The sequence below is a fragment of the Ranitomeya imitator genome, chromosome 2 (assembly GCF_032444005.1).
Source record: "Ranitomeya imitator isolate aRanImi1 chromosome 2, aRanImi1.pri, whole genome shotgun sequence".
NCBI classification, from domain to species: Eukaryota; Metazoa; Chordata; class Amphibia; order Anura; family Dendrobatidae; genus Ranitomeya; species Ranitomeya imitator.
The window spans coordinates 332,715,142-332,727,977 of NC_091283.1; the positions used below are offsets into that span (position 1 = coordinate 332,715,142).

The following is a 12,836-nucleotide window of genomic DNA, read 5'->3' on the forward strand; positions in this document are numbered from 1 at the left end:
AGAGAGGTGAATGGTGCTGTGTGTATATATGCAGAGGTGAATGGTGCTGTATGTGTATACAGAGAGGTGAATGGTGCTGTGTGTGTATGCAGAGAGGTGAATGGTGCTGTGTGTGTGTATAGAGAGGTGAATGGTGCTCTGTGTGTGTGTGTGTGTATGCAGAGAGGTGAATGGTGCTGTGTGTGTGCAGAGAGGTGAATGGTGCTGTGTGTGTGTGTGTGTGTGTGCAGAGAGGTGAATGATGCTGTGTGTGTGTATGCAGAGAGGTGAATGGTTCTGTTTGTGTGTGTGTGTGCAGAGAGGTGAATGGTGCTCTGTGTGTGTGTGTGTGTGTATGCAGAGGTGAATGGTGCTGTGTGTGTGTGTGCAGAGAGGTGAATGGTGCTGTGTGTGTATATGCAGAGGTGAATGGTGCTGTGTGTGTATACAGAGAGGTGAATGGTGCTGTGTGTGTATATGCAGAGGTGAATGGTGCTGTGTGTGTATACCGAGAGGTGAATGGTGCTGTGTGTGTGCAGAGAGGTGAATGGTGCTGTGTGTGTATATGCAGAGGTGAATGGTGCTGTGTGTGTGTGTGTGTGTGTGTGTGCAGAGAGGTGAATGGTGCTGTGTGTGTGTATGCATAGAGGTGAATGGTGCTGTGTGTGTGCATAGAGGTGAATGGTGCTGTGTGTGTGTATGCAGAGAGGTGAATGGTGCTGTGTGTGTGCAGAGAGGTAAATGGTGCTGTGTGTGTGTGTGTGTGTGTGTGTGTGTGTGTGCAGAGAGGTGAATGGTGCTGTGTGTGTGTATGCAGAGAGGTGAATGGTTCTGTTTGTGTGTGTGTGCAGAGAGGTGAATGGTGCTCTGCGTGTGTGTGTGTGTGTGTGTGTATGCAGAGGTGAATGGTGCTGTGTGTGTGTGCAGAGAGGTGAATGGTGCTGTGTGTGTATATGCAGAGGTGAATGGTGCTGTGTGTGTATACAGAGAGGTGAATGGTGCTGTGTGTGTATGCAGAGAGGTGAATGGTGCTGTGTGTGTATATGCAGAGGTGAATGGTGCTGTGTGTGTATGCCGAGAGGTGAATGGTGCTGTGTGTGTGCAGAGAGGTGAATGGTGCTGTGTGTGTATATGCAGAGGTGAATGGTGCTGTGTGTGTGTGTGTGTGTGTGTGTGTGTGTGTGTGTGTGTGTGCAGAGAGGTGAATGGTGCTGTGTGTGTGTATGCAGAGAGGTGAATGGTTCTGTTTGTGTGTGTGTGCAGAGAGGTGAATGTTGCTCTGTGTGTGTGTGTGTGTGTGTCTATGCAGAGGTGAATGGTGCTGTGTGTGTGCAGAGAGGTGAATGGTGAATGGTGCTGTGTGTGTGTGCAGAGAGGTGAATGGTGCTGTGTGTGTATATGCAGAGGTGAATGGTGCTGTGTGTGTATACAGAGAGGTGAATGGTGCTGTGTGTGTGCAGAGAGGTGAATGGTGCTGTGTGTGTATACAGAGAGGTGAATGGTGCTGTGTGTGTGCAGAGAGGTGAATGGTGCTCTGTGTGTGTGTGTGTGTGTATGCAGAGGTGAATGGTGCTGTGTGTGTGTGCATAGAGGTGAATGGTGCTGTGTGTATGCAGAGAGGTGAATGGTGCTGTGTGTATGCAGAGAGGTGAATGGTGCTATGTGTATGCAGAGAGGTGAATGGTGCTGTGTGTGTGCAGAGAGGTGAATGGTGCTCTGTGTGTGTATGCAGAGGTGAATGGTGCTGTGTGTGTGTGCATAGAGGTGAATGGTGCTGTGTGTGTATACAGAGAGGTGAATGGTGCTCTGTGTGTGTGTGTGTATGCAGAGGTGAATGGTGCTGTGTGTGTGCATAGAGGTGAATGGTGCTGTGTGTGTATGCAGAGAGGTGAATGGTGCTGTGTGTGTGTGTATAGAGAGGTGAATGGTGCTCTGTGTGTGTGTGTGTATGCAGAGAGGTGAATGGTGCTGTGTGTGTGCATAGAGGTGAATGGTGCTCTGTGTGTGTGTGTGTGTGTGTGTGTATGCATAGAGGTGAATGATGCTGTGTGTGTGCATAGAGGTGAATGGTGCTGTGTGTGTGTATGCAGAGAGGTGAATGGTGCTGTGTGTGTGCAGAGAGGTGAATGGTGCTGTGTGTGTGTGTGTGTGTGTGAAGAGAGGTGAATGGTGCTGTGTGTGTGTATGCAGAGAGGTGAATGGTTCTGTTTGTGTGTGTGTGCAGAGAGGTGAATGGTGCTCTGTGTGTGTGTGTGTGTGTGTGTATGCAGAGGTGAATGGTGCTGTGTGTGTGTGCAGAGAGGTGAATGGTGCTGTGTGTGTATATGCAGAGGTGAATGGTGCTGTGTGTGTATACAGAGAGGTGAATGGTGCTGTGTGTGTATATGCAGAGGTGAATGGTGCTGTGTGTGTATGCCGAGAGGTGAATGGTGCTGTGTGTGTGCAGAGAGGTGAATGGTGCTGTGTGTGTATATGCAGAGGTGAATGGTGCTGTGTGTGTGTGTGTGTGTGTGTGCAGAGAGGTGAATGGTGCTGTGTGTGTGTATGCAGAGAGGTGAATGGTTCTGTTTGTGTGTGTGTGCAGAGAGGTGAATGGTGCTCTGTGTGTGTGTGTGTGTGTGTGTGTGTATGCAGAGGTGAATGGTGCTGTGTGTGTGTGCAGAGAGGTGAATGGTGCTGTGTGTGTATATGCAGAGGTGAATGGTGCTGTGTGTGTATACAGAGAGGTGAATGGTGCTGTGGGTGTATGCAGAGAGGTGAATGATGCTGTGTGTGTATATGCAGAGGTGAATGGTGCTGTGTGTGTATGCCGAGAGGTGAATGGTGCTGTGTGTGTGCAGAGAGGTGAATGGTGTTGTGTGTGTATGCAGAGAGGTGAATGTTGCTGTGTGTGTATGTAGAGAGGTGAATGGTGCTGTGTGTGTGTGCAGAGAGGTCAATGGTGCTGTGTGTGTGTGTTTGCAGAGAGGTGAATGGTGCTGTGTGTGTATGCAGAGAGGTGAATGGTGCTCTGTGTGTGTGTACAGGGCCGTATTTATATAGTTTCTGCTGCCCTAGACACTTAGTGCTGCCTCCCTCATTGTTGAGTACTGTATGACACTATCGGCAGTGACTTTGGCAAAAACTGCTGATGTGAAAGTAGCCTTTTGCAGCAAATCCGGCAGTTTTACCGCATCTGCCGCGTAATGGATCACTTACGGCAACACTGCATTCGGCCTCATTCATTCCTTATGGGACTTGCGGAAATGTGCGGCACTTGCGGTTTTGCTGCGATCCGGCAAATGCAGTATTTGCAGAAATGGAAAAGAAACGCTGCTAGCAGTGTTTGTTTGTCTCTCCGCATGACGCACATGTCCGCAAGTAGCCATCACTACCTGTCCCTGCACCTTGCTAGCTCATCCCTAACCATCCCTCCCTGACCTAAAACTACACTATAAAGCTTTAGAAAAACAATTTATTAACTGACATACAGTACAGACCAAAAGTTTGGACACACCTTCTCCTTTAAAGATTTTTCTGTATTTTCATGACTACGAAAATTGTACATTCACTCTGAAGGCATCAAAATTATGAATTATCATGTGGAATTATATACTTAACAAAAAAGTGTTAAACAGCTGAAATTATGTCTTATTTTCTAGGTTCTTCAAAGTAGCCACCTTTTGCTTTGATGACTGCTTTGCACACTTTTGGCATTCTCTCGATGAGCTTCAAGAGGTAGTCACTGGGAATGGTCTTCCAACAATCTTGAAGGAGTTCCCAGAGATGCTTAGCACTTGTTGGCCCTTCTGCCTTCACTCTGCGGTCCAGCTCACCCCAAACCATCTCGATTGGGTTCAGGTCTGGTGACTGTGGAGGCCAGGTCATCTGGCGTAGCACCCCATCACTCTCCTTCTTGGTCAAATAGCCCTTACACAGCCTGGAGGCGTTGTCTTGTTGAAAAATAAATGATGGTCTAACTAAACGCAAAGCGGATGGACTAGCATGCCGCTGCAAGATGCTGTGGTAGCCATGCTGGTTCAGTATGCCTTCAATTTTGAATAAATCCCCAACAGTGTCACCAGCAAAGCATCCACACACCATCACACCACCTCCTCCATGCTTCACGGTGGGAACCAGGCATGTAGAGTCCATCCGTTCACCTTTTCTGCATCACATAAAGACACGGTCGTTGGAACCAAAGATCTCAAATTTGGACTCATCAGACCAAAGCACAGATTTCCACTGGTCTAATGTCCATTCCTTGTGTTCTTTAGCCCAAGCAAGTCTCTTCTGCTTGTTACCTGTCCTTAGCAGTGGTTTTCTAGCAGCTATTTTACCATGAAAGCCTGCTGCACAAAGTCTCCTCTTAACAGTTGTTGTAGAGATATGTCTGCTGCTGCTAGAACTCTGTGTGGCATTGACCTGGTCTCTAATCTGAGCTGCTGTTAATCTGTGATTTCTGAAGCTGGTGACTCAGATAAACTTATCCTCAGAAGCAGAGGTGACTCGGTCTTCCTTTCCTGGGGCGGTCCTCACGTGAGCCAGTTTCTTTGTAGAGCTTGATGGTTTTTGCCACTGTACTTGGGGACACTTTCAAAGTTTTCCCAATTTTTCGGACTGACTGCCCTTCATTTTTTAAAGTAATGATGGGCACTCGTTTTTCTATACTTAGCTGCTTTTTTCTTGCCATAATACAAATTCTAACAGTCTATTCAGTAGGACTATCAGCTGTGCATCCACCAGACTTCTGCACAACACAACTGATGGTCCCAGCCCCATTTATACAGTCTATTCAGTAGGACTATCAGCTGTGCATCCACCAGACTTCTGCACAACACAACTGATGGTCCCAGCCCCATTTATAAAGCAAGAAATCCCACTTTTTAAACCTGACAGGGCACACCTGTGAAGTCAAAACCATTCCCGGTGACTACCTCTTGATGCTCATCAAGAGAATGCCAAGAGCGTGCAAAGCAGTCATCAAAGCAAAAGGTGGCTACTTTGGAGAACCTAGAATATAAGACACAATTTCAGTTGTTTCACACGTTTTTGTAAAGTATATAATTCCACGTGTTAATTCATAGTTTTGATGCCTTCAGTGTGAATGTACAATTTTCATAGTCATGAAAATATGGCAAAATCTTTAAATGAGGAAGTGTGTCCAAACTTTTGGTCTGTACTGTATTCCTACAATAATGAGGGCTCCAGGCTATGGCGTAGACCATTTGTTCCTATGGCGTAGACTGGGACGGGCAGTCTCTGGGGCTCCACTCTCTCTGTGTGAACACCCTCAGTCCCTGCCTCACTGCCTGCATCCATATTCATGATCTTAATGAGCGGTACCATGTGACTGCTCACATAGGAAGAAGCTGCAGCGCCGGGACAGAGATGCAGGGACTTTCGGCGTGGAGGAGAAAGGTGAGTATTATGTATGCAAGGAGGGAGGTGGGCAGGTGGGGGAGAGGGCGGGCCCAGACTTTAATTAAAAAAAAAACACAAAACTTGCTCAGGTGCCTCCCCCCGCATCCTGGAGCCCTAGTTACGTGCCCTTAAGTGCCTAGGGGCAAATACAGCCCTGTGTGTATGTGGATGCAGAGAAGTGAATGATGATCTGTGTGTGTATGCAGAGAGGTGAATGGTGTTGTGTGTGTGTGTGTGTGTGTGTGTATGTGTGTGTGTGCAGATAGGTGAATGGTGCTGTGTGTATGCAGAGCGGTGAATGGTGCAGTGTGTGTGTGCGTGTGTGCAGAGAGGTGAATGGTGCTGTGTGTGTATGCAGAGAGGTGACTGGTGCTGTGTGTGTATGCAGAGAGGTGAATGGTGCCGTGTGTGTGTATATAGAGAGGTGAATGGTGCTGTGAGTGTATGCAGAGGTGAATGGTGCTGTGTGTATGCAGAGAGGTGAATGGTGCTGTGTGTGTGCAGAGAGGTGAATGGTGTTGTGTGTGTATGCAGAGAGGTGAATGGTGCTGTGTGTGTGCAGAGAGGTGAATGGTTGTGTGTGTGTATGCAGAGAGGTGAATGGTGCTGTGTGTGTGCAGAGAGGTGAATGGTTGTGTGTGTGTATACAGAGAGGTGAATGGTGCCGAGTGTGTGTATGCAGAGAGGTGTATGGTGCCGTGTGTGTGCAGAAAGGTGAATGGTGCCGTGTGTGTGCAGAGAGGTAAATGGTGCCGTGTGTGTGCAGAGAGGTGAATGGTGCTGTGTGTGTATATGTATATGTATACATGGTGCTGTGTATATGTGTGTGCAGAGAGGTGAATGGTTCCGTGTGTGTGTATACAGAGAGGTGAATGGTGCCATGTGTGTGCAGAGAGGTGAATTGGGCCGTGTGTGTGTATATAGAGAGAGGTGAATGGTGCTTTTGGCATTAGTATACATGCACTTGATGTTCCTCTCTGTACCTCTTTTCTTTCTTAAATTATTAACTGTTCTAACCCCACCCCCCATGCCCCCGCCACCCCCATCTTCCTTATTTGTGCCCAGGTCTCTGTCTGCACTATCTTCCCCTCCTATAAAATGAATACCCCCCCAATCACTAGTTTAAACACTCCTCCAACCTTTTAGCCATTTTCTCCCCCAGCACAGCTGCACTTTCCCCATTGAGGTGCAGCCCGTCCCTAGCGTAGAGCCTGTAGCCAACTGAGAAGTCGGTCCAGTTCTGCAGGAACTCAAACCCCTCCTTCCTACACCAATTCTTGAGCCACTTATTAACCTCCCTAATCTCCCGTTGCCTCTCTGGCGTGGTACAGGCAGTATTTAGGAAAATACCACGTTGGAGGTCCTTGCTTTCAGCTTGCAGCCTAATTCCTTGAAATCATCTTTAAGGACCTTCCACCTACCTCTTAACTTTGTCATTTGTGCCAATGTGCACCATGACCTCTGGGTCCTCACCAGCCCCTCCCAGTAATCTGTCCACCCGATCAGCGATGTGTCGGACTCGAGCGCCAGGTAGGCAGCACACCGTTCGACGATCCCTGTCTTTGTGACAGATTGCCCTATCTGTTCCCCTAATAATTGAGTCCCCCACTACCAGCACCTGTCTGGCCTGCCCTGCTCTCCTATTTCCCTCCTTACTGGAGCAGTCACTCCTCCGGCTTTCAGAGGACATGCCTGGCTGCAGCAGTGCTACCCCTGTACTGGCACCCGTCTCATCTGCCAACTTAGCAAACTTATTGGGGTGTGCCAGATCAGGACTAGCCTCCCTGGCACTCTTCCCTAAACCCCGCTTCCTAACTGTCACCCAGCTTGCTACTTCACCGTCCTGCAGCTCCATCCTACCATCCCCCACCTCATCTATCCCATTGAGCGTCTGCTCAGTGAGAAGAAGACTGCTTTCCATATTGTCAATGGATCTCAGTGTTGCCAGCTGCACATTTAGATCCAGAATCTGGGCTTCCAAATGCACAACGTGCTCACATCTCGCACAGCAGTATGCACCCTCGACCGGCTGATCAAGGACTGCTTACATGTGGCAAGATGTGCACTGGATGGCATTAACAATAGTGGGGCACATATGCTAATGGGGATTGCACCACACAAATGTTAAATAAAAAATAAATAAATGCAAAGTATCAATAAAACACATAAACATACTAGAAATAGGAGGAAACCAATATGGCTAAATAGAGCTGTAAGGGGCGCAATAAGTGACAAAAAGAAAGCATTTAGAGAATTAAAGGAAGTAGGTAGTGATGAGGCATTAAATAAACACAGAAAATTAAATTCTGTAAAAAGCAAATCAAGGCAGCAAAGATTGAGACAGAGAGACTCATTGCCAGAGAGAGTAAAAATAATCCCAAAATATTCTTTAACTACATAAATGGTAAGAAACTAAGAAATTATAGTGTTGGCCCCCTTAAAAATAGTCTGGTGAAATGGTGGATGAGGATGAGGAAAAAGCCAATATGCTAAATGACTTTTTTTTTTATCAGTATTTACACAAGAAAATCCCATGGCGGACAAAATAACTAGTGATAAAAATTCCCCATTAAATGTCACCTGTTTAACCCAGCAGGAAGTATGGCGGTGTCTAAAAATCACTAAAATTGACAAATCTCCGGGCCCGGATGGGATACACCCTCGAGTACTGCAGGAATTAAGTACGATCATTAATAGACCATTATTTTTAATCTTTAAAGACTCCATAATAACAGGGTCTGTACCACAGGACTGGTGTATAGCAAATGTGGTGCCAATGTTCAAAAAGGGGACAAAAACTGAACTCTGTAATTATAGGCCAGTAAGCTTAACCTCTACTGTGGGTAAAATCCTGGAGGGCATTCTAAGGGACGCTATACTGGAGTATCTGAAGAGGAATAACCTCATGACCCAGTATCAGCACAGGTTTACTAGGGACCGTTCATGTCAGACTAATCTGATCAGCCTCTATGAAGAGGTAAGTTCCGGACTGGACCAAGGGAACCCAGTGGATGTAGTGTATATGGACTTTTCAAAATCTTTTGATACGGTGCCACACAAAAGGTTGATACATAAAATGAGAATAATGGGGATAGGGGAAAATATGTGTAAGTGGGTTAAGAGCTGGCTCAGGGATAGGAAACAAAGGGTGGTTATGAATGGAGCACACTCGGACTGGGTCGTGGTTAGCAGTGGGGTACCACAGGGGTCAGTATTGGGCCCTCTTCTTTTTAACATATTTATTAATGACCTTGTAGGGGGCATTCAGAGCAGAATTTCAGTATTTGCAGATGTCACTAAACTCTGCAGGGTAATCAATACAGAGGAGGACAATTTTATATTACAGGATGATTTATGCAAACTAGAAGCTTGGGCTGATAAATGGCAAATGAGCTTTAATGGGGATAAATGTAAGGTCATGCACTTGGGTAGAAGTAATAAGATGTATAACTATGCGCTAATTCTAAATCTCTGGGCAAAACCGTCAATGAAAAAGACCTGGGAGTATGGATGGATGACAAACTCATGTTCAGTGGCCAGTGTCAGGCAGCTGCTACAAAGGCAAATAAATTAATGGGATGCATTAAAAGAGGCATAGATGCACATGAGGAACTCCATAAAACACTGAACATGGAGACGTTGGGATCAGATAATTTCTGTCCACGGTGTTTGTGCAAACAGAAAATCTCTCATAAAAGCCTCAAACTTCTGTGTGTGAATCAGACATGAGATCTAACGTTATAGAAGATTACAGTGCAGGGCAGACGGAAACATTTATATAGATGGCCGGTGGGGATAGAGTCATTGATGGACTCTGGGCAAAAATGTTTCTAGAACCGAGGTAGAAGACGAAGATGTCGTCCTCATCATGTAGTTGTTTCTCATGTCACGTGTAATGAATATCTCCTGCAGTATTGCTAATGGCGATTCCAGTGTCGGTAAATTTTATTAGTAGATGTAAAGAAGAAAACTAAATACTGTAAAATATTAACTCTCCTCATATGTTTCCCTTATTATCTCCAGTAATTGTATTATTACACAGGATTTTTATGATGTTACATCGGCTCATCTTCTTCTCATTCAGGTCTCTACAATATCGGATCCTCTCAGTGAAGATCTTCTATATAAGAGGATTTTTCCGATTTACCCATTAAGGATGAATATGGACAGAGACAAGATTGCGGAGAGGATATTACACCTCACCCTAGAGATCCTCTTCCGGCTTACTGGAGAGGTGAGAGATTCTGGTGACGTCACATTACATCATTCTTATCTATGAGAATAACACATGGACAGAACTGGAGAGGTGAGGACTCCGGAAATGTCTGTAGTGAGATTTATTAATGTGTTTTTCCATAACCAGGATTACATAGTAGTGAAAATGACCTCTAGTGAGCGCTGTGAGGACCCTGTGTCTGAGGGTTGGGAAAGACCCCTGAGCCCAATCATGGGGCCTCCACCTCACCCCCTGATGCATGAGGACATCAATGACCAGAAGATCCTAGAACTCACCTACAAGATGATTGAGCTGCTAACTGGAGAGGTGACACTACTGGGAATGCTGGAAAATTATTCAGTAAGAAAGGATCGGGGAATGATGGTATCATTGTATGTGTCAGGTTCCTATAAGGTGTCAGGATGTCTCCGTCTATTTTTCCATGGAGGAGTGGGAGTATTTAGAAGGACATAAAGATCCATACAAGGCTGTCATGATGGAGGTTCCCCAGCCCCTCACATCACCAGGTAATAGACAGGACTAAATACACACTTCCTATAATTATCTGTATGTAAAGAATGAATTCAGTCCCTGTATGTGTTTCCTCCAGATCTATCCAGTAAGAGGACAACACCAGAGAGATGTCCCTGTCCTCTTCTTCCACAGGACTGTAAACAAGAAGATCCCAATGTTCCTCAGGATCATCAGGTAGATGGAGAGAAGGTGTCATAAGATCTCCGTTAGGCCAGTTTCATACTTCCGTTTATTTCCGTTACCGGAAAAAACAGTACCGGAGACATTAGTGTCCATTTGCATAATACTTGCGGTACATGTCAGAAACGGGCAGGAAGGATCAGATGTTGATAAGAAAGTTGGAGGAGGCAGAGTAGGCATTAATCAGTGATCATTCCCCAGAAGCACAGGAAAGGTTGAAGGCAGCGCAGAATAGAGTATGTCAGATGGCAATGAAAAAGACAGAATGTAAGAGAATGTTTCAAACTGCTAAATATTTTTGAGGAGAGTGACAAGGCGGGTCATCTCCTTTGTAGAATAGTGGCGGCACAGAGAGACTCCACACATATAGTTGCTTTGAAGGGAAAGTATGGGTCAGAGCATACTGGTTGCGGGGCAATTTTGGAGATGATGACAGAGTATTATTCTGATTTTTATAAATCGTGGGTACAACCAGCGATGGAGGAGGTGGATGGTTTTTTGGCAGAGGTTCAACTTCCTAGACTTTCTACGGTTGATCAGGGACTTCTTGAAGAGCCGTTTAATTTGGTGGAGCTTGACGCCGCACTGGCCTCTATGCCTAATGATAAAGCCCCAGGGGTGGATGGTATCCCAGGGGAGGTGTATAAAAAATATAAAGAGGTATTGCTTCCCGTTTTGTTGGAGGTGTTTGCTGCTGGTCTGGTGGAGGGGGAGATGTCGCGGTCCATGCATGAGGCAATAATTGTAGTGTTGCCAAAACAGGGTAAAGAGCCGACTCATCCAGCTTCTTATCGCCCAATTTCGTTATTAAATATAGATATCAAAATCTTGGCCAAAATGTTGGCTAATCGTCTTAACAAGGTGATAACAACACTAATACACCGAGACCAATCCGGATTTATGCCCAATAGTTCTACAGCATGTAATTTTAGACGATTGTTTCTCAATATGCAGGTAAAGTCAGACAATATGGGTCAGAGGGTTGTGGCGTCTTTAGACACCGCTAAGGCTTTTGATAGTGTGGAATGGCGGTATTTGTGGACGGTTATGAAGGCTATGGGTTTTGGCGAGAGATTTATAAGATGGATGCAATTGTTATATGCGTCTTCAAGAGCCAGGATACGGGTAAATGGGCTCTTGTCAGGAGATTTCCATTTATATAGGGGAACGTGGCGGGGGTGCCCCTTGTCTCCTTTCTGACGATATGGAGGTATAGGGACATAGAGGGATTTAGATATGGAAACTATGAAGAAAAGATTGCCCTGTACGCGGATGACGTGTTACTGTTCTTGGAAGATGTGCAGGAGTCTCTGGGGGCCATTATGAACAGCATTACAAAATTTGGGGCTCTTTCCGGATATCTATTAACCCCTTCATGACCCAGCCTATTTTGACCTTAATGACCTGGCCGTTTTTTACAGTTCTGACCAGTGTCCTTTTATGAGGTTATAACTCGGGAACGCTTCAACGGATCCTAACGGTTCTGAGATTGTTTTTTCGTGACATATTGGGCTTCATGTTAGTGGTAAATTTAGGTCAATAATTTTTACGTTTATTTGTGAAAAAAATGGAAATTTGGCTAAAATTTTGAAAATTTCGCAATTTTCAAATTTTGAATTTTTATTCTGTTAAACCAGAGAGTTATGTGACACAAAATAGTTAATAAATAACATTTCCCACATGTCTACTTTACATCAGCACAATTTTGGAAACAAAATTTTTTTTTGCTAGGAAGTTATAAGGGTTAAAATTTGACCAGCAATTGCTCATTTTTACAACGAAATTTACAAAACCATTTTTTTTTAGGGACCACCTCACATTTGAAGTCAGTTTGAGGGGTCTGTATGGCTGAAAATACCCAAAAGTGACACCATTCTAAAAACTGCACCCCTCAAGGTACTCAAAACCACATTCAAGAAGTTTATTAACCCTTCAGGTACTTCACAGCAGCAGAAGCAACATGGAAGGAAAAAATGAACATTTAACTTTTTAGTCACAAAAATGATGTTTTAGCAAACTTTTTTTATTTTCCCAAGGGTAAAAGGAGAAACTGGACTCCAAAAGTTATTGTACAATTTGTCCTGAGTACGCCGATACCTCATATGTGGGGGGGAACCACTGTCTGGGCACACGACAGGGCTCTAAAGGAAAGGAGCGCCATTTGACTTTTTCAATGAAAAATTGGCTCCAATCTTTAGCGGACACCATGTCGCGTTTGGAGAGCCCCTGTGTCAGGATTCCCCTGACCACTGCCCCCAATTTGTCACGATTCACACCGTGACCGTCACCCCTACGTCACGGGTCAGGGTGACTTTAGGCCAACAGACGGCTATCACATGTGCAGGGGGGCTTATCTTAGTTATCCCTCCACTGCTAACAATGTGATGAAAAACACCCACAAGGCTATTGCCCTCTTAGTTTCCAGCAGGGGCTTATTTTAGGTATCCCACTGCTTTTCAATATACCACAAACTGCAGGGATTTATGTATATCCCGCTTACAGTTCCACTTAACATTTGCAGCTC

The 12,836-nt window shown here is 45.4% G+C and overlaps 1 protein-coding gene across 1 annotated transcript in view; it reads left to right on the plus strand.

The window, feature by feature from the left end:
- LOC138663593 (zinc finger protein 419-like) overlaps nucleotides 1–12,836 on the plus strand; it is a 114,519-nt gene that overhangs the window by 13,784 nt on the left and 87,899 nt on the right. Inside the window, exons 2-5 of the mRNA XM_069749853.1 lie at nucleotides 9,467–9,616; nucleotides 9,746–9,925; nucleotides 10,002–10,125; nucleotides 10,209–10,306. Of these exons, the coding sequence (XP_069605954.1) occupies nucleotides 9,467–9,616; nucleotides 9,746–9,925; nucleotides 10,002–10,125; nucleotides 10,209–10,306 (552 nt within the window). The remainder of the gene's footprint in view (nucleotides 1–9,466; nucleotides 9,617–9,745; nucleotides 9,926–10,001; nucleotides 10,126–10,208; nucleotides 10,307–12,836) is intronic.